General features: G+C 38.8%; 1 protein-coding gene across 6 annotated transcripts in view; it reads right to left on the reverse strand.

Annotated features, from left to right (window-relative positions):
• Positions 1 to 201: 201 nt before the first annotated feature.
• VEZT (vezatin, adherens junctions transmembrane protein) overlaps positions 202 to 27,402 on the reverse strand; it is a 60,505-nt gene continuing 33,304 nt past the window's right edge. For 2 of the 6 annotated variants that reach the window (XM_032106289.1, XM_032106290.1), the window contains 6 exons: positions 25,094 to 25,241; positions 21,959 to 22,290; positions 21,128 to 21,321; positions 16,881 to 16,981; positions 15,511 to 15,718; positions 202 to 11,653 (listed from right to left, as the gene is read on the reverse strand). In XM_032106289.1, the coding sequence (XP_031962180.1) occupies positions 11,073 to 11,653; positions 15,511 to 15,718; positions 16,881 to 16,981; positions 21,128 to 21,321; positions 21,959 to 22,290; positions 25,094 to 25,241 (1,564 nt within the window). In that variant the 3' untranslated portion in view covers positions 202 to 11,072. Of the gene's footprint in view, positions 11,654 to 11,695; positions 12,435 to 15,510; positions 15,719 to 16,880; positions 16,982 to 21,127; positions 21,322 to 21,958; positions 22,291 to 25,093; positions 25,242 to 27,402 lie in introns of those variants that run through there. The other 4 variants (XM_032106288.1, XM_032106287.1, XM_032106292.1 and 1 more) reach the window with 2 other exon arrangements.

Consider the following 27,402-nt stretch of genomic DNA (forward strand, 5'->3'; position numbering starts at 1 on the left):
ATTATACAAGTACGGACTATGCTGCAAAATAAAGCTTATACAATAAAGCTGATTACATGCTGGGATCAGTGGAACAATACAACAGAAGTCTGAATGACTGGCTTTTTAGGACTGGTTTAGCTCCACCTCAGGCTGACCCACTACACTAGATCAGATTACTCGATATGGTGTGAGTTATTCCAATATGAAGCAGCACAGTAGAAGGATGAGAAGAACAGGTTTTAATGAGAGAAAGAAGAAATACAGCAGTACAACTGATACAAAAAGTACACAATATAACACAAGGGTCTAATAAATCAGCAGAGAACTTGAGAAGCAGGAAGACAGTTTCAGATGGTTGAAGAAAGAGGCTTGCTCAAAAAGATACAATCTTAAGTCTTCATAGATATATATACATTCTTGGCAGTATAGGAAACGTACAGTTCTAACATAGAAAATATTGACTGAAATGGTAGTATCAATTCCTGAAGAATATTTGTATATGGTACATTATGAAATATACACACAGGCAATTTAGAATTCAAAAAGTCTCCAAGTAAAAGAAAACATTACTGATCCCTTTTGGTAGACAGGCATCTCCTAACAGCAGCAATTGAATCTATTCAGTATTCAATATGAAAACAAACACACAAACCTGAAAACAGCAAACAGTAAGCAAGACCTTTTGCACAATGAATTATGAACCAATTTGGCAGCAAGATTCAAAAGCTAAGAAAAAATTCTCCTGCCTCACCAAGTTTCCTCTTGCCTTTCATGATGAAATTATTTCCCTTCTTCCCAGTAACCTTTTAAGCCTGCCTTCCTGGGGATGTGAATTAGGTGAGACTGAGTCATGCCTAAGTGAAATGAGTGGTCAACAGCTGTTAACTGTAAAACCTAATCAGGGAATGTTTACAGGAAGAGGTGTGCATCAGCCACAGCTCCTAACAGCAGCAGAACACAGCCTTGGATAAGTTCTGATAAAAATGTCTAAGCATTATGAGGGAGTCACAAAGCTCCAGATAAAAGGAGCCAGTCTGTCCTGTTGCCGCTCTTTTGGCACTTTTGAAGAGTACAAAGGAAGTCTGTCTCTTAGGAGTCACACACAAGTAGAACACATCTCCTGCAGAGCACCTAAGCCCCTTCCTGGATTAAAGATCTACCTGCTACCAGTGTCCTCAACTGACACACTATTCTCTTCCTAAAGCCCCACCTACACAGGCATTTAGGTGATGCTAAAAGGGGTTTTGCTAACAGTTGCCGCAGCACACAGGTCTCTGAAGGATGATGGGAAGGTGCAACAGGAAGCATATGACACACAGAAAAACATTCTTTCTTCAGTCATCACTTATTCAGACAAGAGTAACCAGTGCTCATTACTAAAGTGCTTGTACTAAGGAGTCAGCAAAAAATACTGCAGAAACTATTGCCAGGATTGCTTAAAATTAATTTCATCTTCAGGATGAAAGTAGAATTATAAATAAAATTCTGCATAAAAAAATCAAGCAAAGTGCTCATACAGCATTTATGCATCCCGGTACAAGTATTCTCTATTCCATCCAATCATTACTAATTGGAGGATGGATAAGCCACATTCACTCCACCTAGGCAACTGTCAGGGATACAGGATAAAGAGAAAAAAGAATACAGGCAGTAGTGAGGCAGAATTTTATTACACATGCTGAAGGAATAATAGCAACCAAAAAGACCATAAAAGTGGTTAGCATTACAGTAGATTTACATGATTAAACATGTTAAAAAGACTTTAGGTCCTGATTCATATCCATGGGAAAAAGGATGGAGGTAAACGAAAGGACAAAAAAGAGAAACAGAAGAGTTTGGGAAACTATCATAGGCAGGAAACCCTCTTACAACAAAAGGTCAGCATCCAGGAATGTCTTCCCGCTATTGCCTACGTCCAACCCAGAACTTGAGTTCTTGGAGACCTAACACAGCCAGCCCCCAGGCTTCATACCTGCTTTAAGGACCTGCTTGATCTAAACCTCCTTGAGGCCGATCGAATGAACTGTGTTTAAAGCAGCATCAGCAACTGGCAGGGCGGGTGCAGGAGAGGCTCCTACAGAGCCAAAGCACCCGGGTTTTCAGTGCCGTGGAAGGAAGGAGACTGACTTCACACAGAACTTAAAGAGATACAGAGATTGATTACACACAGCTAGAGATCGCAGCACCGAGTCTTTCTGTGGAAATGAAACGTAGATAAAATAGAGGCTTTTTTAAAAAGCTGCAGAAGAGACTACCAGTCTGGTGAGCGTTTCCTGTCTCCACATGGACAAGAAATTGTGGATCCTTCCCAGTGTCTGCAAACTTCAGAATGTATCATGTGATTTCCCTCTGTAGCCCTGCCAGAAGTCTCTTGCTGCAGTTTGTTCTTTTGAACATTTCCTCTTGTATTTCAGCTCTCATTTATTAGCCAATTAAGCAGCAGCTTATCAAGATTGTTTTCTTTCCCTTCCCTGTGGTTCCTTGGCAATCTATGCTGCCTTTAGGTCCTGTTTTGGGAAGTGCTAAGACTTAGAAAGCAGGAGATGTTGGGGAACATGTATTTGTTTACATGTTTAAGACAGGGCAGATGGGCATACAGGCACTCACAGCAGCTCAGGTGCAAAGCCTTGATAAGTGAAAACAAAGTGAAGCAGCTTTTCTAATAAGAGGTGTAAAATCAGGTTTGAAATACCTCCACACAGTCTGCTTGGTAGAACACAATTCTTCTTCCTTTAGATAGCACGAATCAAGTTTTTGTTTACCTTTCAAGTAAGCAACTGGATAGTTTGATATGAGAAAAATACAGCCTCTTTGCTAGACAAGCCTTGCAGTGGGATACCTGGCAATACACATTTACATTATGAAGTGGGGTGTGTGTGTGTGTATATATGTATATATATATTTATAAAGCTCATTCAAACCCCTTAAATCAAGAAATTATTAGTTTCTGCTCCTAAATAAAAATGCAAAATGGTTCAATTCAGGGAGATTTAGTAATACTTGTATTCTGAAAACACATGCTCTTTATCAGTGGGAAAGGTTTTAAGCACAACTGCTAGATCCCAGCACTTCCTGAGCTCAAGACCAGACAGCTGTGGAGACAGAGCACATTGGCATAGCGGATGGAGAGTGTGTGTTCAGCCCCTACTGCTGAAAGCAGCAACCTTGTGTAGGGGAAGGCAGGCTCAGCCATGACTGTGCCACCCTCCTGTGGGAAAGAACAAGTAAGGCTCATGTAATGAGGAACATGTGTTAGAGGGCAGTCTTGCTGACAAGGCATTACCATCTAATAATCATTAACCTGGGAAGAAAATTCCCGGAAGTGAATGTTCTGAAGTCCAGGAAGAAATAGGAGGCTGAAAAGTAGGTCAAAGCTCCCTGGAAGGAATGTCAGGACAGACATTGCACCAGCCCTAAGAACCCTTCTGTTTATGAGTTTATGACTGAGAATGCACAGCAGCACCTTGGTGTGGATTCCCTCTAGCCTATCATTTCATAAAGTTTAGACAAAGGCCTCAGAAATGAAGGAAAAAAGTGGCCAAATTCCTCAGCAGCTGACAACACAATGCTGGAAGAGAGCTGAAGGTTGCTACAAGGGAAAAGAGAGACCACTGGAGAAAAGGACAGACCTAGTAAAAACTGGAGCTTCGAAAGACACCTGCAGAGTCATCGCAGCTAGCTCAGCACTCCTGTGGTCACCCACCTCAGGAGAACCCTTCCCAGAAGTGGTCAAACCCAAAGAGCTTCTCCAGCCCAGGCCCCATCTTTTGCAGTTTGGCCACTAATGTTTAAGTTTTTGTTGGGGATAATTTACCTGGTGCATTACAGATAGCCCCATAGGTGAAAAACAAACTATAAAATCCTCCCCAATTGGTTTGTGTGGCTTATGAAAAGGAAAGGTGGGAAAGAAAAAGTTCACAAGTGGGATTGCATATGGCAAGGATGCTGCACTAGAGAAAGACAGACAATAAATGCAAAATGCTTGTGAAGCATCCTGTTCCCATTTAGGTTTCACTCAGCACTGTTCCGTGATCACTGCAAGCTTTGCAGACCTCAAGCACACAGGTGCCTGCAGACCACCCATGAACACCCACGCTGGGACATGAAAAACTTGGAGTACAATGTCATACTGAGCAGTGCAGGAACAGCCAACAGGAACTTGTTTAAATTTCACCAGCTGTGCCTTTGGATGAAAGATCTACAGGACAGTTTGTAGATTTCTGGCTTTTATCCCATAACACAGTTAAAGCCTATTATTATTATTATTATTATTATTATTATTATTATTATTGAAACACAGATATCAAGCATTATAAATAGCCTGCATTTATGGTGCTTCTCTTGAGACCAAATGAATGATTCTCTGTCAGTAATGGCTACTGAAGATATTAAGCACTGATGTTTCTCTTTTCGTTTGTTTAGGAATGGACCTTTCTTTAATAGCACAAAGTAACGGAAAGGATTGCTCACCCTCTCTTTTGGAAATCTGAGATTATTTTCAGTTCTCATCCATGCAGCTGGTGAAGGTCAGGAAGCAATCTTTAAATATTAAGATTTGAGCACAAATCAAGCCAACTAATGACACTTATTTTGGCACCTTGTACTAAAATTGCAGTTATTTTTAAAACGCAACTTTAAAATGCTTTTCAGTAAGCCAGAATTACTTATAAGAGCCAATGTACACCAAGAGTGTGGTATAAATTTGAGCTGCTATACATTATTATTTCTCTTCTGACTCTCTGCTGCCCATTATGGTGTCCACCTTCTGTTTCAGTTCTCAAGTCAAGTGAGAAAGTCAGTACACAACTCTAGATCTAGACATTCCTGCTACAAATACATGTAAAAAGAATTTGTGTGTTATTTTAAAATCTGAACCTCTTAAAGAGTGGTGGTAAAGGGAGAGGACCATGGGTGCCAGAGGGTCCAGAAGGGTGAAATCAGTAAGTAGAAAAAATCATGCACAATAATTTCAGTTTTACTGGCAGTATCAAAAACAGTTCCTAGAAACTTTTGGGAATAAGACACAAATGGTCTTGGGCAGCCTAGGCCTCAACAACAACAACAACAACAACAACAAAAGGAATCAAAATGAATGAGGAAAATAATTACTGGCATCATCCTCATTATGATTGAGGAAGCCAGCTGCAAGTTAAAGCACTGATGCACTTTCAGTCCTATCCATATCCTAAATCACTAAGTGGTTACAAAAGCCAGCCTAGACAAAGGACTGGGATTTCATGGCCATGAAGTGATTTAAGCTGTCATAGAACTGCATCCCCTAATGCACAGTCCATGAGGCCTTTAAGATTTAAAGCTGAGAAGGTACAAGGATCAAAATATGCTGATCACGTGAAAGTATTCAAGTTTTGGTGCCATGCAACCCTTTTAAAATAAGCCACTTTTAACAGAGAAACTTTTTCCTTGTCTACTAAATTGCAGTCACTTCTTCGGAATCCTGTGTTCAATTCAGAAAGTGTAACGTGGGCTAACAGTGCGCTCACCACCCTGTTGAGCCAAATTGTGTTCTGATAACCTGCCAATAACCTGAGCCATGGCAGTGTGAGGGGAGGCAGCACATTGAGAACAGTTTCATATCCAGCTGTAGCTCAAGCCAGATTGCTTTATCCATCTACAAAGCAAAATTCATGTGAGGTAGATTTCACCCCTAGCTATGACCCTGTCTTATCACACTTACACTACCACTACCACTTATCTGATTTCTGCACAAATTTCCAAGTCGAATAATCAAATGTATTTTTTAGCATTTAAAATCCAAGGTGGCAAAATAAAAACATATACAGGAAGGAATTAAATATAATGAGAAAATGAATAAAGCACACCACCAAGCATTTTAAAAATTAGCCACAGAGGCCTTCAGTTTGGTCTCTGATATCCCTATATCCACTGCCATGTTTCTTGTGTGATAATAAATTTTGCAATACATGCTTATTCATCAGAGACCAAAAAAAGCTCTGAAAAGTCAAGCTGAAATTTTAACAAGTGTTGTTTGGCATCTTTAGTTTGTGTTAGACCAGGTGGCAGCTGTTGGGAGATCATTTTGATTTAACAACTTTTTGTTTTGTTAGCAAAGAAAAACATTGTCCAGCCAAACCCCGCTGACAGTGAATAAATATTTCTCCTACATCAGACCAAATATTTTCATTTGCCATCCTAATAGCTAGGGGTAAAAGATCTGAAAAGATTTTTCTTTCTATATGGACTAAAATATATTTGAAGGCTTCAGTGTTTTATGGGAGGTGATTATTACTCTGTACTCCATACTGCTGAGGTTAGTCTGGAGTACTGCACCACACTTTGGTCACTGTACTTCAAAAACTGGAGAGATTTCTAAGGAAAGCAAACAAAAGGCAGAAAACATGACCTCTGCAGAAGGACTGAAGAAAGTGGAAAATCAAGAAAGTTTATTGACAAATCTTCTTGTGTGTACAAGATGGTAATGATGATGCAAAGATGACCACATACTGGCATTGGAACCAGGAATAATTGACCAAACATGAGGCTGAGGAATTTTATGGGAAAAGGATTCCATCAGAACCTGTTAAGCCGACAGCCATCACCACTGGGTGAAGAAGTCCCTGAGCCACAAATTGCTGAGGAATAGCCTGGAGAAGTATCACTGCACAATACTCTTCCCTCAGCATCTGCTATTAGTCCCTGTCACAGACAAGATCCCAGAGCCCTTTACACTGACCAAGTGCCATTCTCACATTCTGCTTGCTTTTTCAGACGAGACAGTATGAAACCCTGGTAATTCTAAAAAGCAATTAGCCCTGGTAACAAGCCACTTGCAGGACAACAGCTGCCCTCCATGAAACAGTTTAAAGGACAAGGGCAGTTCAGTGTACTTGTCCTCTTGTTCCTGTTAAAAAAGAAAAGGAAAAAAAGAAGAAAGGGATAACCTACAAGATTACAAAATTCAGTGTGGGCAAACAACCCCATACAGTCCACCATATAACTGGTTTTTTATTACCAAACAAATTAATGAGAAAGTTGCAAATTTTACACTTCTGAGAAACATAAAATTTCCAATATTGTAACAAACAGTCACACAGAGACAGGTGTGCTTGGGACGAAGTCTGAAATCTGAATAAAACTGGCTACTCTACACGTTTCCATATTGCATTTAAAAAACTATGTGCAAGATTCAGTGATGTCCAGCAATCCTCTGCTGGGAGTAAAACTGTCTCATTGCTATGACTGATGGCAGAAGCCCTCACATTTGCAAATCTTGCCTGTAGTTGACAGAGGCACATTTAATTGCATTTGAAAGATGCTCTATTATCTGTAAGTCTCTACATTTGCTTCCATTACACAACTGTTTAATTTCTGTCATAAATACATACACTTAACAACAGGGACAAGTTACCTTCTTATCACAGATCTTTGCCTAGATTTAAGCCTTTACCTAGATCTTTAGCTGTAAAGTGAAGCGATATAAAAGATGTAGTGTTACATTGCAATCCAATCCAAGAAGCAAATACTGTCTTTGGAGTGCTTTCCAGGTAGGACAGAAGGAGAAGAAATTACTTAACCCTATATAATTACTTGTTTCTTTACTTCGCAGAACTGCTAATTGGAAATGGGATAGGGAAAATGCATTTATTGTTATTTCTGCTCTTCACAAAGGATTTTGGCTGCTGATATTCCTCATCATAACCCATAATTTAGTATGGACTTCCTGCTAAATGTTTCCAAAAGTTACAAAGCTCTAAGAAGCAAATGTTCTGTTTTCACAAAAATCCCTATCTCGGGTAACGAGCCAAACAACACAGAACAGCACTCAGACCTTGACATGCTCAATATATTAAGACAACTCATTAGAGCTAATGCACACTTCGGTGTGTTCATAAACATTATTTTAAATGCAGCAATAAATTATGCCAAGAGATCTGTCAGGTTCTTGAAGGAACCTACAGCATGTATATATAGTCATTTCAAATGACATAATTATGAGGAAATTGGGATCATAACAGAGTGTATGACATACATAGATGGAACCTGGTTATCAAATCAAGAGAAGTCAGGCTTTGAGCTGTGTACTCTGTTAGCAATATTTTTTCTTCAAGGAGAATATTAAATAGATCAAAATAAATGACCTGATGGCTGTTTTATACAGAAGTGATGAGAGGCAGAGAAAACAAGTGAGTCCAGGTGCTCATACGTGGCAACTTCTAATACTGCATTAAGTAAGACCATGAAAATCAGTTAAATTGCTTGTAGAAAATCTGTTTGTTCAAAGTAGGATCAGGACTTCCTCCAAAAAGTCATTGTTTGATCATAGCCACGTCTAATGTCAAGCTGTAATATCACACTAGACCATCTTTGGCAATAATGTAGACATGGGCAATCCTGAGTCTCAGGCCAGCAACATGGTACATGCTGATACAGATGTTTGGAGATAGCTGCTGTTACTGCATCGCTGCAGTAAGAATAGTGAAAAGCAAAAAGGCCTAAAAAGGGTGAATTTTTGACCCAGGCGGACTCATGAACTGGTTTATAACATGGCCACAAAAACCCGTGCTGACACAGCTGATGGATGAAAATGAACAACGCATGGTGGATGAGGTTTTTTTAGGCCAGTTTCATTACCAAGACCAGCCGATGATAAAATTAGGTCCCAAGTGAGCCACCACAGAAGATTCTCCAGGATTTTTACTAAGGCCTGCAGCAAAGGAATAAAGTGATAGCAGCTTTTATAAATGTGAGATCTGTCACCAATTTCAGTACCAATGCAACTCAGGCTACTACTTGACTTCATCTAAAACTGAGCACAGTGATAATTCATATCCTCAATGTGATCATCTTTCCAAGTTGGTATCATAGCCATACACGCTGTAAACTATTATTTGGATCCCATAGAAAAAGTTCAGGAGTACACTTTCTGGGATACACAATATCAGACCGTGAGATGATGGTGGATGAATTCATGGAAAAATACTAATGGAAGATACATTTAGGCTGTCAGAACATTTATCTAGGAACAAAAAATATCTGGGCACTTTGTGAACTCAAGGATCTCAAGTTAAGAATGAGGAAGACTACTTTTTCAGAAGCATGGCCAATGCTTCAAACACAATCTATCCAAAGCAGCTGTTCTAGACTTGGTAAAAAAAATTGCTTACCACAGAGAAAATAAAAGTGTTTCATCATCTTAGCCTAATCTTTACAGGTTACAGAAGAATATACTCTACCACTAAGAGGAAGCTTATCTTCTGAATACACTATGAAAAGCATCTGATTTTTTTTCTACAACCTCCTCAAGACATCAGCCACTCAGCTTCCAGTCACATACACAAAATAAAGGGCACAGAACACAGTGTTACTGGTCAATGAAAAATGGCAAAACATTCTCTTCCCAAAACTGGTGTGTGAGGGAGAAGACAGGCATCATACAGTGAAAGAACACTGTAAGTCATACTCCCTTCCCTATCAATTGATATTTCCCTCTTTGCCATCTGTGAAAAAGTCCACATATTTCACAGTGTTCATGCAAAATCACTAATAGAGGACAGGGAGGCTGAAAGAAAGCACTTGTTTTCTGACATACCGTCAAGAGTTCCACCCTAATCTGCTGACCTGCAGTACCTTCCCCACTTCCCATGACAGCATCCTAGGAAAGATATTGCTCTGCACCACCAGCATCTAAAAAACCCTTTACTCTATAGAATCTGCAAAACCCAATAAATACTCTAAGTAACTGATGTAGTGTTTTGTCCTGGAAGTGTATCCAGGTCCAAGTAGAGTATTCCACACAAAGAAGTGGTGCTCTTGCCATTAGAGACATGGGAACTTTACTTCATTTTGTGTCAGAGAGCAAAAGGAAGAGAGTGAAATGAAACCATTATCCAGCTCCTCTGTGAGGTGAGCATCAGTTTCCTGCTCCTTGTAACACCACCACAGAGAAAAAAAGCAACTCGCATAACCTCATACCAAACATCCAGACTTCATCATCAGTTAACTAAGTTACAAGAAACAAAATACACAACTGTAGTTCTCTCATGGATTCTTAATCCTGCAGGTTAAAGTTGTCATCTAAGGAAAAGTGAAAGAGCATTAGAGAAAAGCAAGTACAGTGTTCAAACAAAATACTGTATGTTGTTAAGCTCTCAGATAATTTCCGTTAAGAAAATTACTTCGGGACATAAGCAAAAATGTACAATCAATCATTGTATCAAATCAAACGATTACATTAAGGTTCAATTTACAAAAGGTTAACAAATAATTAATAGCTGGCTTAATAAATAGGTGTTTACTTCTCATCTCTGTCAATCCAACAGACAGCTTCTAGCTGTCTATAGTACTTTCTACTGGTGTGCTTATAACCTTCCCTAAAATTTACTTACAACACATTTCTCTAACATGAATTACAACTTAAAGAAATCATTTATTAACCTTTCATAAAATTCTAAATAAACCTTAATATGAAGCATGACTAACTTTATACTATCTCAGTCCCATACCCCAGGACACATCAAATACTAGCTCTTTCAAGTTTTTATTTAAAATCCTACGTTTTAGCTGGGTGCCACATCACTAGTTCCAGAATCACAAATGCCTATCGTGGCTTAGCCAACACGCTGCAGACACAAGAAGTGAAATGAAAGTGGTGAGGGAAGATCACAGGGAACAGTTCAGGTTCTTCCAAAAGAAATGTTCTGGCTTTTTTGTTGGAACGAACATTGATACCATGACAAAAAAATCAAAGAGCAAAAAAATGGAGTCTGTTGTAAATCAAAACATTGTTTTTCCTTCTTTTTAGAAACAAAAAACCACAATATGTTAAAATATAAATAAATAAAACAGAAAACACAAAGGTAAATTCCAACCCCCATCACTAGGATCTTAAAAGGGGAACAGCCATCTATTTCTTGGATGTAGCCTAAACTTCTCTTACCTGCAAATTTTCAATATATTTAGAAGTCCTATTTAGTGTATCAGTCTTAGGGAACATGATGTATTATATTTAGGTCTCCTTTTTTTCCATCCAGTATTTTCAACTTCAACCCCCCCACCTTAGTTTTTTTCCCATCAAATTGCCTGCTGTTGGTTTAATAAAGTTCAGCTCAGGCTTATACTTTTGCTTCACTTTCAGAGCCTCTCTCTTCATTCTCACAGTTCTCCACAAGGTCTTCATTCTCCTGTGTCTTTTCTTCCTCCTCCTCCTCCTCTTCCCCATCATCTCCAAAAGTCTCTTCCTGCATTGTAGTAAAAGTGAAAGACCTGGCAGCAACTTGTGCAGCCAGACCAGATGTGAAGTTAAAATCTGTTGATATGTGGAGCTGGGCCAGCCTATCCTTGATTTTTGAATGTAATGCATCCTTAGAGGGAGGCTGTGAAGCCTCTACTCCATCCACACTGCTTGGCTTGAGTTCTTCAGCTTCCCCTTCACACTGATAATACATTCTTTTTTCAGCCCCCATAGAAACATCTTCATCTGCTGTACTGTCTTTGTTTTTCTCCATCTCAGGATCTTCATACAAATATTCTGTCCTGCTTTTATCAGCAGCATTCACTTCTGGATTAGAGTCTTTTTCTTCAGATTTATCACAACTTTGGATGCAGTCCTGCTTTTCTGTATCTGAATTCATATGTGATTCCACATTATTTAGTAGCTTCAGTGGTTCTACAGGAGACAAGGGTTTCACTGCAGCTTAAAAAGGGGGAAAAAATTAAATGATAACTAAAAGCAAGCTGCTATATATAAGTAATTTATTTGCCTGAAAAGATGCAAGATTATAAGGGTCAAAATTACTTTAAAAAATCCCAAAACAACAGAAACACAACCCACTCCAGAACTTAAAATAAAAGTGTTTTCTAATCACAAAGCTGAGTGAAATGTGACAACTACTTGTAACTATTCCTTAAAATCTGTGATGTGAAGAGACAGCACAAAATTGATGGTTTAAAGCCACCATCAAACACAGAAGATGTATTCAGTGTTAAAGCAAAACCCAAGTAAAACTACTGTACTGCATACAGATTTAACTGTCTTCTTGTGAATAAGTTTACCTAGTCCATTAAAGACAGCTGGTACATGAGAAAGTCCTTATAGGCAATATCTGATCTCATACACCACAACATACAGATACAACATGTATTCACACAGTCAGGTCAGGTGTCCTCACAAATAAAGTGTGGTTTAATTTAGCCTCTCTTGAAGTTAGTAGCAGTAGCGAGTCCCATTGCCAGCAACGGGATGCTTGCCAGGAAGTCTCTCCTCCCAGTGTTAAGGGTTAGTGTAACTCGGTACAATCACTCCTTGAAGAACAGACGTCTTTCGTTTTAAGAAAACGATATAATGTCCACTTCCAAGTAACAGATTCCCTAAACTGCAGCAGCTCCATTATAGCAGCAGCACGAACATAAATGAGAGCGGCAACAGCAGATTCCCAAGTTGCATTGCCCTTTCTAATTCCATTCTGACTTTACCCCTGTAAGCAGAGATGAAAATAACTCTGGGAAATACACAAACTTTTAACGGGAAACAAAATTTACGGTATTAGGATTTTTCAACCGCATCCTATTTCAGAAATATTCATTTTAGCTAGCTGAATGCAGGCACATCATTATGGTTGTCACATTGATAGTTATTGTTATTAGCATACTGAAAGACTGTGGAGTTGAATGTGTATTGTACTGTTTGCTTTAAAGGCTTACATACCAAAGGAGCACTGCACCAGACTCGTCTCAGTTGTTTGTGGGGTAGTTCTTTACCTGTCCCGTAAAAAATATGCTGCTACTTATTTCTGCCCATTTCTTTGAAGAGACAGGAATATGCACAGTAATCTTATTTGGGAGCAAACTTCTTGCCTCCTTCCTCCAAAGAATACTTTGAAAGGCAAAAATCCTCCAAAAATAGATACTTGAGATTGGTAGCTGGCCAATTTGTGGAGTTGACAAGTTAATAAACAGGGTGAAATTCATCAGTTTTGAGAGCATGGCTTTCCAAGTCTGATAAATAGCTATATATCAACTGCTTATGGACAAGGTGGGAGAAGGGGAAACAGCTGGATACAACACAACCACTGACAGAAAGAACTTTTTTGCAGGGGAGAGGTTAGGGAAAGGCTAGAAGTGATTTTGCACCAGAAGAAAGTTGTTTTACACTGTCTGACAAATGGAAACAAAGCCACTAACAACTTAGCAGACCTTTTCAAAAGCACTTCCATTTAGTGGCCCAACAGGAGGCCAAAGGACCAGGAACACAAGCTTACCTGCACTCCCATGAACTACCTACTACCCAGACTGTAAGAACTATTAACACGGTACTGGGCCTTGAAAACTTGCTTAAGTCTAGTGCTCTGCTAAGATGGTATTTTTTTCTTCCAGAATCCAACCTATCATCACCAATTGACTTCATGCTGTGTTCTTGAGATATATCAACTTGTTTGGAGCTGACCTCTTATGTGGAAACCCTCACCAGCCCCTGCTTAAACAAACCAAAAATGCGGATGTCCTCATTAGGACAAGTCGTAATGGCTAGCTGGGTGCCTTGACTAACAGATTAAAGTCTTTGAATATTTCAGGATCTTTTTCCACAATAATTGCAAGTAAGGAAAATACAGGACTTCTGGAATTTAGTTGTCCTGTAAAAGCAAGCTTCAAAGAGGACTATGGAAAAGTGGTATCATGGCCATCCATTGGCTTGGGCCAATGGAGACAAGAATATGAAGCTTTCTGGGTTTAAACCTTCGAGATAAGGCAAGTCAGAAATGTGCAAAGATCATAAAAATGTCTCTTTAAGAACTGACTTGTGTATGGATAAATTAAACCATATTATGCCAGGGTGCATTACATCATATTTACTGACTTGTGTTTCTTTTGAAGAAATATTGAAGGATTTCCTTAAAAAAGAGTAGAAGATGTTATATCTAGTGTCCGTATCAGTCTGTCAGATTAGACACACACAATCTGAGCCAAAAGGAGACAATATTAATTACTTTCATGAACTGCCCTCATATTTAGTCCCATGCAGCTGGAGAAAATCATACTTTCTTCCCTCCTCACCATCTTATTTCTAATCCTAAACCAATGTAATAACTATACATGGAAAGGAAAAGGAACCAACATGAGCCACAAAGGCTTTCTGGTGAACAGTTACTACAAACTACAGGAGTCAGCTGACTCTTTCCAGCTATGGCCACAGATGGCCTGAGGATATGATGATCTGGCCAAGGATCAGCTGCTAACTTAAGGAAATATCCTAGGCAAATTCTCCTGACAAGAACTCTTCCTGCAGGAGTCACCAAGTCAGTCAAGGCTTGAACTGGAGGTAGGATCCTTTCTTCCTCCAACAGTTAGGAAGACTTTAAGAGATTTATGTGAAGAGTTGTGTGATGTTGTATCTAACACCAGAGGGATAATACAGAAATCCTACTCCAGAGCAGACCCTGGTGCAATCTGATGTCTCAGGGGCTTTTAACTCAACAAGAAGAAAAACAGTACCAATGGTCAAGCGATCTCCTTTACCACAGTTGTAGCTTAATGGAGTTAAAGAACGAAGTTATAAAGAACAGATATTTTTAATGGTTTTATGTCAAAAGAGACAGTCTCATAAATAGGTATGGTCTGTTACTTTGTGTTCCCAGTAAATTACTGAAATTGCAATCCATGGTCTTTTTTCTGGTAGACACTGGCAGAGGCAGAATCCTTGGATATGATGCCAGCCTTGAGGGTTGTTTTTCATAAAATAGAACTTTTTAGGAGCTTTTCCTAACCTGTCTTTAAGAGGAAGAAATAAAAATTAAAAAATTTTAAAAACTACTGCCAATTTAAAAGACAGCAAATCAAATAGCTCAAGCAGTGGGAGGAATCAAGTTGTATCCAGTCTTATTGCTGTAACAGACAAACTGTCTTGTTGAGGCAAGAGAAATTTTCATATTCCTCTTTTCAAGTGCAAGTGGATGGAGGTACCCAGCAGCCCTCAGAGTTAGTAAAGGCTAGTTTGAAAGAACTTTTCTTCTTAGATGGTTTTGGAGGGAGGGGGTTGTGAAGATGTTCTGCATTCACTCTCCCATGGAAACAAAAGCCAGTTTTATTCTTTTATGAGCCTCTAATATTTCAAAGTCTAGCTCTTCACTTTAACCTGTATACTTCTGTATGTCTGGGATAATTTCTGGTGGTTTCTTTAAATTCTGAAAAGTAATTTATTTATGCACCCTGGTAAAAATTCATATTTACTGGAAAGCCATGAAAGAAAGTCAGTTCAATCTGCATGGTTTATAGCCTGACAACTCTTTTTATGCTGTCTTAATATTCTTGTGTGTTTAGTATTTTAGCTCAAGTGTTTTGCTTAAAGCCAAATTCCCATTTATCCAAGTTCTTTTCAATATATAGTAAAATGATTGCTAAAATATAGAGATGGAATGACAAACTAAGACCACACAGCTCTATCAAAGACACTACTACAGCTAAGCACTGTCTGAATTCTAACATAATCCGAAATTCATGACAAACAGACACCTATATTTTCTAAGGAAGGAATTAATTTTCTAAAGAAATGCTTACCATGTTCACTGAATAGTAGCTGTTTCCACTTCTGTCTTTCAATTTCTGAAGCTTTAAATCCCAGTACAGATTTCAATTCTTGTAACACCCTCTTAGATTCCTGTCTCTCTCGCTCTTGTCTCTCTATTTCTTCTTGGGAAAAGCAGTAAAAATCTTCCCTTTTATATTCATTATCTGTATCTGAATAATCAACATATGCTTCCAGTTCCTAAAGAAAGAAAGAAAGAAAGAAGGAAACTCTTGATCATCCTTGTCGGGGTGAACTCAATCCTACAGTCTGATTCATGATCAAGTGGTGTCAACACAAGCCAACCACAGTAATAGGATGAAGCCCTGTTTGAGCAGAGCCAATGGATCTGACACTGCTCTGGGTGATAATCTGTATGATTTTGGAGCAAGCCCACTCATTGAAGGTTAATGAGATTTACCTTCATACACAAGTAGGATCAAGGGATATACCTTGAAAATGGGAGTCCATTTCTCCATAATTACAGGTGGAAATAAGCAATGCTGATGTGGGTTTATTTTTTTAAAATTTACACCATAACCAATTCTTGGTAGTCAGGCATCTTGCTAACCTAACGTATGTAAATCCTTGTTAAGAGGATATAGAGAATAGCAAACTTTTCCTCCAATTTTAAATATATTGGATCACAAGCATAAAAAAACTAAAGCAGCATTTATGTTACAACAAATAACCGGTAAAGCAATTAGTCCCATCTTTTTGATATGGAAAAACATCTAGAGGGAATATATGTGGGGGAGAAGCAAGGGAGGGACAGAGCAGAACACAGGTGTTCAGTGTGCTTTCAGAATGCATCTGCTCTCAGTTCTGGGATGGAGGAGGCCTGCCTCTCTTCAAGACAGCCCAACCATCACCCAGGAGTTCCTCAAACAATACAAAATTGTTTACTGTTACAGTAAAAAGGTATCCAAAAATGCAGAGACTAAGCAAACTGAAGGCAGGATGGTTTGTGCTCGAGCTTGTCATTTTGCAGCTGTGTCAGTTTATCCAGCAATATGCAAATAGGACTCTATTTCATATACTGCCTTTTAGCAATTCTCAGTTTTTTATTTATTACTCTGACTTGTGCTGCTGCTCTCCTTTAGTCACTCACTTTCTAATGATATTTACAAGAAATGAATACTAGTGCTCTTTTTTCCAGGATGGGGAATACCTCCCCATGGAACAGCAAAAGGAATATACACAATTTGTTTCTACAAGTCCAATTTTGAAGTGGCACTGACCACTTACTTGTCTGTCTCGGCAAGACAACAAGGTCACTGCACAAGCAACTGAAAAAAAGAATGGATACAGCAAATGATCCCCAGTTACTATTTTAAATTATCCTTTTCTTTTTTTTTTTTACCTGCTCTTCAGGGATTGGATCTTTGTTTTCTATGTATATGGCAGGCTGTGTTAAAGGTACTGTAGTATGCTGCAGGTTGTCACAGGAAACTTCAATTTTGCCTTTAGGGGAAAGAAGAAAAGGGATTTAAAAAAAATTAATTTGAGAATTGGAAGATGTTTCTGACTCCCTCAGGCAGGGTCCAGGTATTTTCATAAGAAGGATTTGCATACATAAAAAAACAGCGAGAAGGCTGGTTAGGTTACACTGCAACACTGTTAGAGAGCACTTAAGTAACTTGGCTGTTTCGACAGAAGCTGGGTCCAATGGAACTTGTGCCGAAACACTTCCACTAACGGTGGAACTAACAGTGAAACCTCAGAAATTTTATAGGCTTTGAAAACCTGCAGATTGCAAGCAAAATCAGTAAAACCAGAGAAGAGACTTTCTTCACAAGTTTAAAAAAAAAAAAAATTATAGCTAAAACATGTTCAAATAACTGAAAAATACTGGAAGAAATAATTAAGGAAAGTTTACAGGAAGATATTTGTGAGGTAGCAGGGAGACAAGTAACAGCCAGTGTGGATTTGTTGAAAATAGAAGATGTTAATTTTTCAATGCAGTAACAGGTCTTATGTTTAGAAAGAACCAAAAATGTTCTGCATTTTGTTTTCAGTAGGACTTTTGACATGGTGTCCTGACATTCTCATAAGCAAAATGCATAGGCCAGGAAAAGTTGCTATTAGGTGCACAGAACAGCCTCTTGGATCACCACAGCATGGTTACCATTTTCAGACTAGAATACATTGAGTGAGGATTTGTCTCAGGTCCAATACTCTCTATTATTTCCAATGGGGGAAATAAAAGTGTTACATCTCATTAAATCTGCTGATATGGGGATAATCTGCAAGAATACTGAAGGGCACCATTAGAATAAAAAATAACACTGGAAAATCAGAGAGACAAGCCAGGCTGAAGTGGATTTCAGATCCAGCAGTTTGGTGACAGTGGCTGCAAATTTTTGTGCTTTGGAATAGCCAAGTGCACAAATACATCACAACTGACTGGGAAGCACCACTGAGAAAGAGGTGAGGAGCCTCACCATCAACTCTATTCTGCTGCAAGCAAAAAGCTACACTACAAAGCAGGACATACAAGCAACAGCACTGACTGTTAGGCACATGAAATAGCATTTCTGCTCTGGCACTGATCAGGCTGTGGATGGAACACAGTGCCCAGTCTGGGGCCCCTTCATTCAATAATACAGTGGGCCAACTACAGGGAGTATAGAGGAAAACACTGAAAATGATCAGAGGACTAAATAAAGTATAGTCATCAGGGAAGAGCTGAGAGTAATGTAGAGAAGACAGAAAGAAACATAATAATTGTCTTCAAGAATGTAAGAGCCATCAAGAGGAAATGAATTTCCATTGTGGGTGGATCAGAAGCAGTGCTTTTAAATTGCAGCAAGAGGTACTTCTAATTCAGCAATAACATTCTACTGGTAATGGAGTTAAGTGCTGGAATAGATGCCTGGAAATACTGGAAAATGTCTCTAAAGAGAGTTTTTTAGGAACAGGTAAACAACATTTACTCAAAAATACTAATTTACCCCTGAGAAGGGAAATGGGTTAAATGACCTGGCCAAGCCCCACCTAACCCTATTTTCCATTTCTAATCTATACACTGAACACTTAGGGATGGTGAGATTGCAGCAGAGTACCACGGCCTTGCTCTTATAAAGATCTAAAAAAAGATATGTACATTTGCAAAGATAGAGACAGTTCAAAAGGAAAAAGGATGGAATCTAAACAGTTTGATGGTCATTGTTTCAAAGATCATTAATACAATGCTGTAACTAACCATACAGGACATTCCCTTGTGTAATATTAGCAGTAGATTACTGCATGCTTAAATTGTTGAGGGTCTAAGTGGTATATTAGTTTTATCAGTGATGAAAAAATGTGAAAGAATAAAGAGAAGAAGCTGAAAGTTTTAGGAAATGAGCAAAGATGTACATGTAGATGAATGATAGATAGGTCCATCATTGCCCGAGGAATTTAAATAGAGGTGAATTCCCTTCAATGAGCTAAAGCCCCACTTGCTCTGAGGCTCTGCTGTGTACCTGACAGGATCAGTGAGTACAGGCACTGATTCTAGAAATACACCAACTCCTGTAAAGGAAGAAGCCAAATTGCATTCCCTGAAGGAACCATATGCTAAAATACATGATACATGCTGGTGTCACCATCAACAACAGCCTGACAGGAGGGTGTGAATGTTCAATCTGTTACCCTGAAAGGCTTTGCTTTGGCTGTTTAAGGTACCTGTAACAAGCCAGCTCTGACACATCATGATTCAGGGCAAGAAGCATGTAGTGCTTGCTGAAGGAGACTCACCTCTTTATAGAGATGCTCTACTGGCTGAACTAGTTAGTTGAACTAAAGATGTACTGGAGCAAAAGTGCTTGGCATCCACTTAAGACACAATGTTCTAAGCCCATGGGGTTCTTGAAACAGGTCTTGTCAAAAGACTGATTTAGTTTTGGATAATAATGCATAAACATAAAAGATGCGCTGAGCTGCTATATTATTTCAACAGGAAGGTATCTTCTCCCAAAGATCTTTCAGAAAGTTTTGAAAAAAAGAGACAATTTATTGAAGTAATTTACATAACATGACTGACAGACCAGCTGTTAAAATCTGTAGAAAGACAGCAAAAGAATTGAACTTGATTTCATGTACAGCTTGAAAAGGTCAACTCACAGAAGCTGGATGGCTTAGAAATATATCAAGAAAGTCAAATGTTGTCAGATAAAAATAGTTTTCAATGACCATCATAATTTAAAGCAGCTCCTGTGGAGTAGTTCAGTAAACTTGTTGCAAAATAGAGGTTCAATCCCAGCACATTTCCAGGAAAACCAGTGGGCAAAAGTGAAGCATTATTTTATTTTTTATTTCCCACGCAATCCCTTCCTTCTAGATCACACACAAGGTTATTTTTGTACTGAACTTTAAAAGGAAGCAAGTTATAATAAAAATGCCTGCTGTGAAATTTATACACAAAGTAAAAATAAAACTAAAATAACTAAAAATACTTGGTGTGTAGTCTAGAAAGAACTTTTAAGGAAAGGGGAAAAAAGATCAGTGGAACTGCAGGTTGTGGAGGGCATCAACAAAACACAACAGGTCAGCACATGCAAATGTATCAGGCTACATCTAACATCTTCACAGGCTGTTTTACGCAGCACTGGGGGGGAAGCTGTAAGACTGCACTATCAGGCTAAGTACAGAAGTTTGTTTATACCATGTCTGGACCTGCACAGAGCCTGCAAGAAGCCTCCCAGTGCTCCCAGTTCTGACATAAGCATGAACAAGGTCGGCCTGCCTGCCTCTAGGCCCACGGCAATATTTATCCATCTACTGGATATTCCACCCATACATCATTAAGAGCATAGTGCACTTCAGATTTGGATTTCTGTAGGTAACTTGCTGATACCCCAAGTTCCCTCCAATTTTCCTAGTGCAGTCTCCATTACCAGCATTTTTCAGATGCTGGGCTGTGCCTTCCTAGGACAGTAAAAATGCTCCTGGAAAAAAGAAAGATTAGAAATTACAGGTTCAATTCCATGTCAGGAGAGCCTAAGTTCACTTCAATTATTTAAGCTGGTTATGCTTCACAAGAACAGCATGGGCAGTACAGATCCCTAAGGAGAGAGACAACAAACAAGATGTTGGGATATGCTGTTCACTAGGACTTTTAAGAACACCAAAGATTAGCTCACTCTCTCTGAGAGAGGCAGTAAATGGGTATTATATGCTCAACATGTCTTCCACAATTTAAAATGTTCCAGGAAATGTGACTGTCAAAAAAGTTTCATGACAATGCCATTATCATTTCAATTAATGGCATAATGTTAATGCAGTAAATAAATGAAGATCTTGGGGGCAAGTCATTCAAATCCTACCCCTTCACAGGTGACTCACCAATCAAAGGCAAAAAGCCACGATCATAACCTGAAAACATAACCATCTGAATCCACAGGTCTAACAGACTGAGTTAACATGTTTGCATTTTTTGCTGAAACAAAAGCTTCAAAGCCATCACAGTGAAAAATTGTGACATAAGGACATAGTTTTTCAAAGTGTATGGTCGTAAGACCTTCTTCAGCTAAAATTCTGATATACAGGCTGAACACTTTGATCCATTCGCCAATTTCATCTCTGAAGTGTATCCCATTAGTTGCTAAATTAATCTCTCACATTTACCTTTTTTCTTTGGATTTCTTCCACTCATTTTTTCCACCTGAGAAATGGCTTCTTCCCAGCAGCTGTTGCTTGCCTGGATATGAGGCTGAATGAACTTTAGTTTTTGTTCCAGAACCTGATGGGCTTCTGTTGTCAACTCGGGTGTCTCCTTAGTGCTAACAAGCTTTTCAAGTTCATCCTCAAGAATTATGACCCTAAGTGATGAGGAGATGAACAGCAGTAAGTAATAATAAATATGTGACTTCACTGTTCTTTCAAGTATTTAACATAATATACTGTTATTTTCTTCAAGTTTTAAGAATCTAACTCAGTCAATTCCTCAAAGATGCCCCAAAATTTAAAAATTAAAATAATTTTTTCTACATCAAGATACATTGCTCACCTGCATTTGTTATAGTAATTCCTTTATGTAAGACTGAAGGAGTAGGAGAGTCTCAACTGTTTCACCAAGTGACAAATCTTTAAGGATATTTACTAGGTAGTTTATAAGGAGCTGAATGTCCTTATAAAGCATTTGGTATATTGCAAAACCAATGGAAGATAATGATGTTTTCAGATTTTTTATAAGGGAGTGACAAATGCAAGGCACAGTCTTAGTGCACTGCTTATCTTCAAATTTTCACCAGATACTCAGAGAATACCCAGGAAAAATATCAGATTCCATAGTAAACCAAGGACCTTTGAGCCCATACTGTGTAAAGATATGGCTATGATCACAAAGACTGTATGTATCTGCCTTTTTTGCTTTTAACTGGGGATACAAGCTGACAACCCAAAGAACTTCGAGTCCAAAGCCTTCTGCATATTCTGTTAATTCATGTGTAAACTTACTCATTGAGCAGTGCCTTGAGATGAAGCTGCAAGCTGCGTACTGCTGTCTGGAGACTGTTCAGCTCTCTGGACTTCGGCTTTGTCCTGGCTGGCCATTCCAAGCCCGACTGATGCTGAGTTTCAAAGTAGCGATAGAACTCGTAGCTCCTCTTGAGCTCCTCCAAGCAGGCGGCGTGGGTGTGAGGTAGGCCCTGGGTCACATCGCACAGGATGTGGTGGGGCAGCCGCTCCGGGGACACCAAGGGCTTGGGGGACGCGTTGGCTGGGGAGAGCAGCAGCACCAGCCTCCTGAAGAATTCTGAACTCTGCCCTACCCAGAGCTGAAAGAGGACCTGCAAAACAGGGTAGGGTTAGCTCTGTGCACCTGGGAAGGCAGTCAGCCTCCAAAGTAAATGTACAGATACACCATGGGAAAACATTCCTTGGCCAGCAGCAGGAACTTTGAAACACTGCAAAAATCCGCTGACTGTTTTTGAAGGGTATTCCAGAGCACAGGAGGTTCAGATCTTGTGAACCTTAGGTGACTGTTAATTCCTTGATGAAGGATATTAAATGCAATTATGCTCAGAAAGTTGTCGGAGTCCAAAACCTCATATTCTCATCAGCCAGTTTCATTATTTGCTATAATCTCTACATACCCTACAGCTCATAAAGGGCTGCCAAAATTCCAGTGGCAGCAAAGACATTTTTCCCTTTCTAAGGCCAAGCTGTCATTTCTGCAGTCTAATAACTACTGCACTGCCCCACACCCAACCTTGAAACATAAGCCTAATTGCACTGTACTTCAACAAAAAAATGTTCTGCATCTGAAGAAACTTGAGCTGCTAACTTATTTCTTTTTTCAGCCAAAGTAAGAAATTCCACCAATACCACCAAGGAAGGAAAGGCTTTTAAGAAATGAATTGATTCACAATGTTACATATGGTACTAAAGAGGCCAGTCCATCTGGGAGCAAGGCAGCCCACAATTTCAATTTCTTGAGAACTTCCACTTCCAATGAAATGAAATGTTTTCTTATTTTAGAGAAGTTTGCTCAGTAGACCATGACAGAACAGCAGTACCTTTTATGTCTAAAATGAAAAGGAAAGGTTATGATACTTTTCTCTGCAATAATGGCCCTTATAAAAAGGGATCAGCTGTAGGTGATTATGAGGTGCAGACTGAAACTTGTTCGCAAGCATTCCAGACCAAGGAAGACAAAATATTTACTCACCATGTCAAAAATACTTGGATGCAAACTGATAAAATATTCCAAAAGAAATTTACAAAAGATGCTCATGAGAAAAAAGAATACATGAATAACATGAAATTAATTTGGGGCACACATGCAAGACTGATTTGGCTGGGTGCAAGAATACAAAGCAAACAAATGGGCAGCAATCTCTCAAGTGTCCCTGAATGTGTAGTGCTTTGGATAAAAAGTCAAGAGCTCATGCTGTAATAAGCACAAAAGAAGACCAACCCCTTCCACCAGACATAAATCACAGGCAATGAAAAAGCAGCACAAATAGTGGACTTCAGGAAGTGATAACAATAATCAAAAACCTACCTGAAAAAAGGCACGACGACAAGAGAAAAGGAAATTTCAGATGTATTTATGGTTGCAAGTAGCTTGCTCTGCCAATGACTACTGATGATTTTTGCTGACACACTCACACAAAATATCCAACTGGCTCTCCTCAGCTTAAACTGGTATATTTTTCTCAAGTGAAAAATTTTCACTCTTAAAATTGCTTTACTTCAAGGACAAACTAGCCAAAAGACACATGCTACATTTGTCATATGGCTTAGCATGACCTGCATTTTAGTATAAAGACAAGTTCTCTCAAAGTAAAAAACCTGAAGAGGACTGCACATACATCCAAGGCTCACCACACAAGTATGTCCCAAGGTTATCAAAGTATTTTATTACCTACACAGGAATCTGCTTAGGACTGATTTATGTTAATTTAGCTTAGTTCAGCTATACCACACCCAGCCTACATTGCTGTCTGTTATGAGTTACCATAAATTGAGATTTACTAGTTGTGAGCTTAACTGTATCCAGAAAGCATCTTAACCAGCTTAACTAAAAGAGATTTCAGTTAAATTACTGCAAATTGCAGGTAAACAAAGACTTAATCTTACAAGCTTGGGCACCTCTGATTGGCTGCTTCTGCTTAAAAAGAAGTAGGTAAATTAGCAGGCTTACATGGTTGCAATTAGAACTTCAGCTAATGAAATGCAAGAAAAAAAATCCCAAAAGCTCCTGTTTATTGTAGCTCTTATCTTACAGCTAATTAAACAAAGCCTCAAATCTTAGTAATCATTATTACTGATAGCATTTACTGTCAGAACAAAAGAAGTCAAGGTCTGTAAATTAGGAGAAAAAAATGCAACAAAAGGCAACCCCACAGAAACATAGAAGTCATACAATAATGGAATTTTCGATTAAAAAAACAATGTTAAAAGGGATCTGCCTTGGCAGAGGACCATTAGAGTACAGAAGACTTGCATTCAAATGAGATCTTCCTTCCAATTGACTCATGCAAATAAAAAATACCTAATATCTCAAAACAAAATAGATAAAAGGCCATTATATGGTTGTCACTCTGTTCAGTTAAATGTTTTTCAAAGATCAAAGAACCACACTGGCTGATGGCAGCAGGGGTCCAAGCTTATGATTTCTACTCCTCAGTGTGACTAAATGCAGCTACTCCCTTTGGCAATTACAACTAATTTGTGTCTTCTGATGTCTCTCTTTTTATTCACGTCACGAGACTAGATAAAAAAAGAAGAAAGTACAAATCTGGAAATTATTTTATTCAGCTGGGATCAGGTGAAATAAGAGAGCAAAAAAACATGTTTAAGGGGATTGATCAAGCTGATTATAGAGCACTGACTTGAACTTCCATGATTTGCAGAAAAAATCCTAATGTTGTATTGAGTAACTTCTCTTTCTCTACATGCACAAAGAAATCACCTGAATGCTGATAAATGTAGAAACACATGATGAGAGGCTAATTGATTACACCTTACCCTCAGTTCAGTGTGTTGCTACAGGCTAGGATGTACAAGCCACAGGACTTCATGACAACAGAAAGATTTTCACCAAGAGCCTGCATGGATGCATTAAGTCCTTCTAGGAGAGCTTACCTTGAGTGCAGGCAAGCTGAAGCCATCAGTCAGATTGTGTGCCTCCTCTTCGGAGACCTGCTCTTCACTCAGTCCCAAACCGAGCTCCTTAAAGGGGACCACACAGATGTAGCTGGTCACGTTGTCACTCTCTGAGTTCAGAGGGTAGGTTTAGCTGGAGTTAAGGTGGTAAACAAAGCCACTTTTGCATTAAACACACAGAAAAGGAAAGAAATGCTTAATAAGGTTTCTTATTCCAGGCAATTTTTATGAAAGCACATACATTCATCCCAAATCCACCTGAATCCTGTCTAATTGAAAGTTTCACAATCCTTATTTGAAGCACAAGTTTTAAAGGCTCTTTTAAGGATGAGAGATAAGACACTGACAAAACACTGATGTCTAAATACAAACACATAAAAAGAAACAAAGTAGATTGATGAAAAATCCCTGCATCCCTTATGAGTGAAGCAGCTTACTTTTAAATACTGAGTTTCCAAGAGATAGTTCATGTCAATCTTAAACCAGAAATCACATATTTAACAGAGGAAAGAGAACAACTGTGCAATTTTAAGTTTTAAAGGTAGCCTGTGTTATAGACTAAACTCAGGATGTGAATTCGCTGAGAGTTCTGTCTGTGGATGGACTGCTCAGAGATCTTTACAGTAAAAGGTCTTTGACATTGCAGAAAGCTCTGTGAAGAACAGGAGCTCCCTGACTGTCATACCATTAACTTTATTGATTATATCACTGTAAAGACATTATGATCTTGACAGGATGAACGGCAAACTGGTATCTATCAACACCATTCAGCACATTTAAAATCTCAGTAGGAAAATGTATATTTCTAGTCCTCAAAAATGCTTAAAAAGTAGGAAGCAAGCACAACATAACTGATACCAGAAGACAGATAAAATAATTCATAGACTAGGCAGCATTTATTTTAAAATAGCACTAATTTTAGGCTAACCTCAGGCTGGGGAGGAACAGTTCAAGATTTTTCCACATTTTCTGATAGTACCCCAGTCACAGAATAGTAAAATTCATTTTAAAACAAAACCTAAACTTATGGCCATAAGTACAAAATGACATTTGTTCCACAGAAATATATATATTTGTAAAGCATTAATGAAAATATGGTCTCTTAATTTAAAGTATGAGTTTTTTCATTTACAGTTTGATCTAGAAACTGAATGCTCTCATCTCTTGCACATAAAGCCAACTAGAAGCACTTGTCTCTTGTCGAACTAATGTCTTCTGGGGAAGCTACAAGTTCCATCCACTTTCACACCCAAATTTTCCAAGTGCTAAATTCTCAAAGGATTGAACTCGCAAAAGTGATTTGCTCAAGAGATGTTTACCAATTGAGTAGAAGAACATTGCATGAAAAAGTAATATTCTGTGTCCCAGGAAACAGTAAAGCGAAGCGTCCAGGATCTAAGCAAACACATTTCTCCCTCCTTTATCCCTAATGTCCAGAGGGGAAGAAGCCTATTAAGTGTTCACACAAAACCCTACAATGTAAATCAATTAGGATCAGAATATTACTGCTGTCACCAGCAGCTGGCTCAGATAAATGGTGTCTATTCTAAATTAACCTGACAGCACGCCCAGCAGAGGGAGCACATAGGACGAGGATGGGAACTCCATCAGAAACTGAAAAGTCAGGTCAAAACCCTTCAGGACCACTTATCTTAGAAACTACTTGTACTCCTTGTTAGCCTTTTCCTGCAACATGGCATTTCCAACAGCATGAATGCCACAAAAAGCAGTTTGGACACGTGTGGATTTTTAAGTCATGCTAAAACTAAATTCCAGGCAACATCTCAAATGAGAGGTTTGACCAAGGAGCCACTTACCAATGCTGTGTCCTAGCCAGGGATTCCCAGTGGCCTCCTGCACCTCCTGCCTTGCCCTCCTCTACTGCAGCCCTTCCACTCCCATTTCTATCTGACAGATGAAAGCAGAGAACTGATCCCATGCCCCCATTAGCTTCCTAAAGACCAAACATTTAGAAAGTTTAGACATATACACACCATTATATACAGGAATGCACTTCCTTCGAGCACTTTGATCTAGTAGTAAATATTTTTAGCCCTAATGTCTTCCATTAAAGCCAAAATACAGTAATTATCTTAGATTAGTTAAAATTTTTCTACGTCTCTGTGAAAATATTTCAATCGTTTAACTTGCATGCCTTATGAGCTTGAAAGAAGAGAAGGCAAAGCTACTTAATAATGAACTGTCAAATCCAGAATAAAATATCTGTACAGTGAATGTCTAACCTCTATCAGGTTAGACACTCTTATTTACCTATAGAAAAGCAAGAA

Source organism: Corvus moneduloides, chromosome 4, assembly GCF_009650955.1.
Source record: "Corvus moneduloides isolate bCorMon1 chromosome 4, bCorMon1.pri, whole genome shotgun sequence".
In the NCBI taxonomy this organism is placed as follows: domain Eukaryota; kingdom Metazoa; phylum Chordata; class Aves; order Passeriformes; family Corvidae; genus Corvus; species Corvus moneduloides.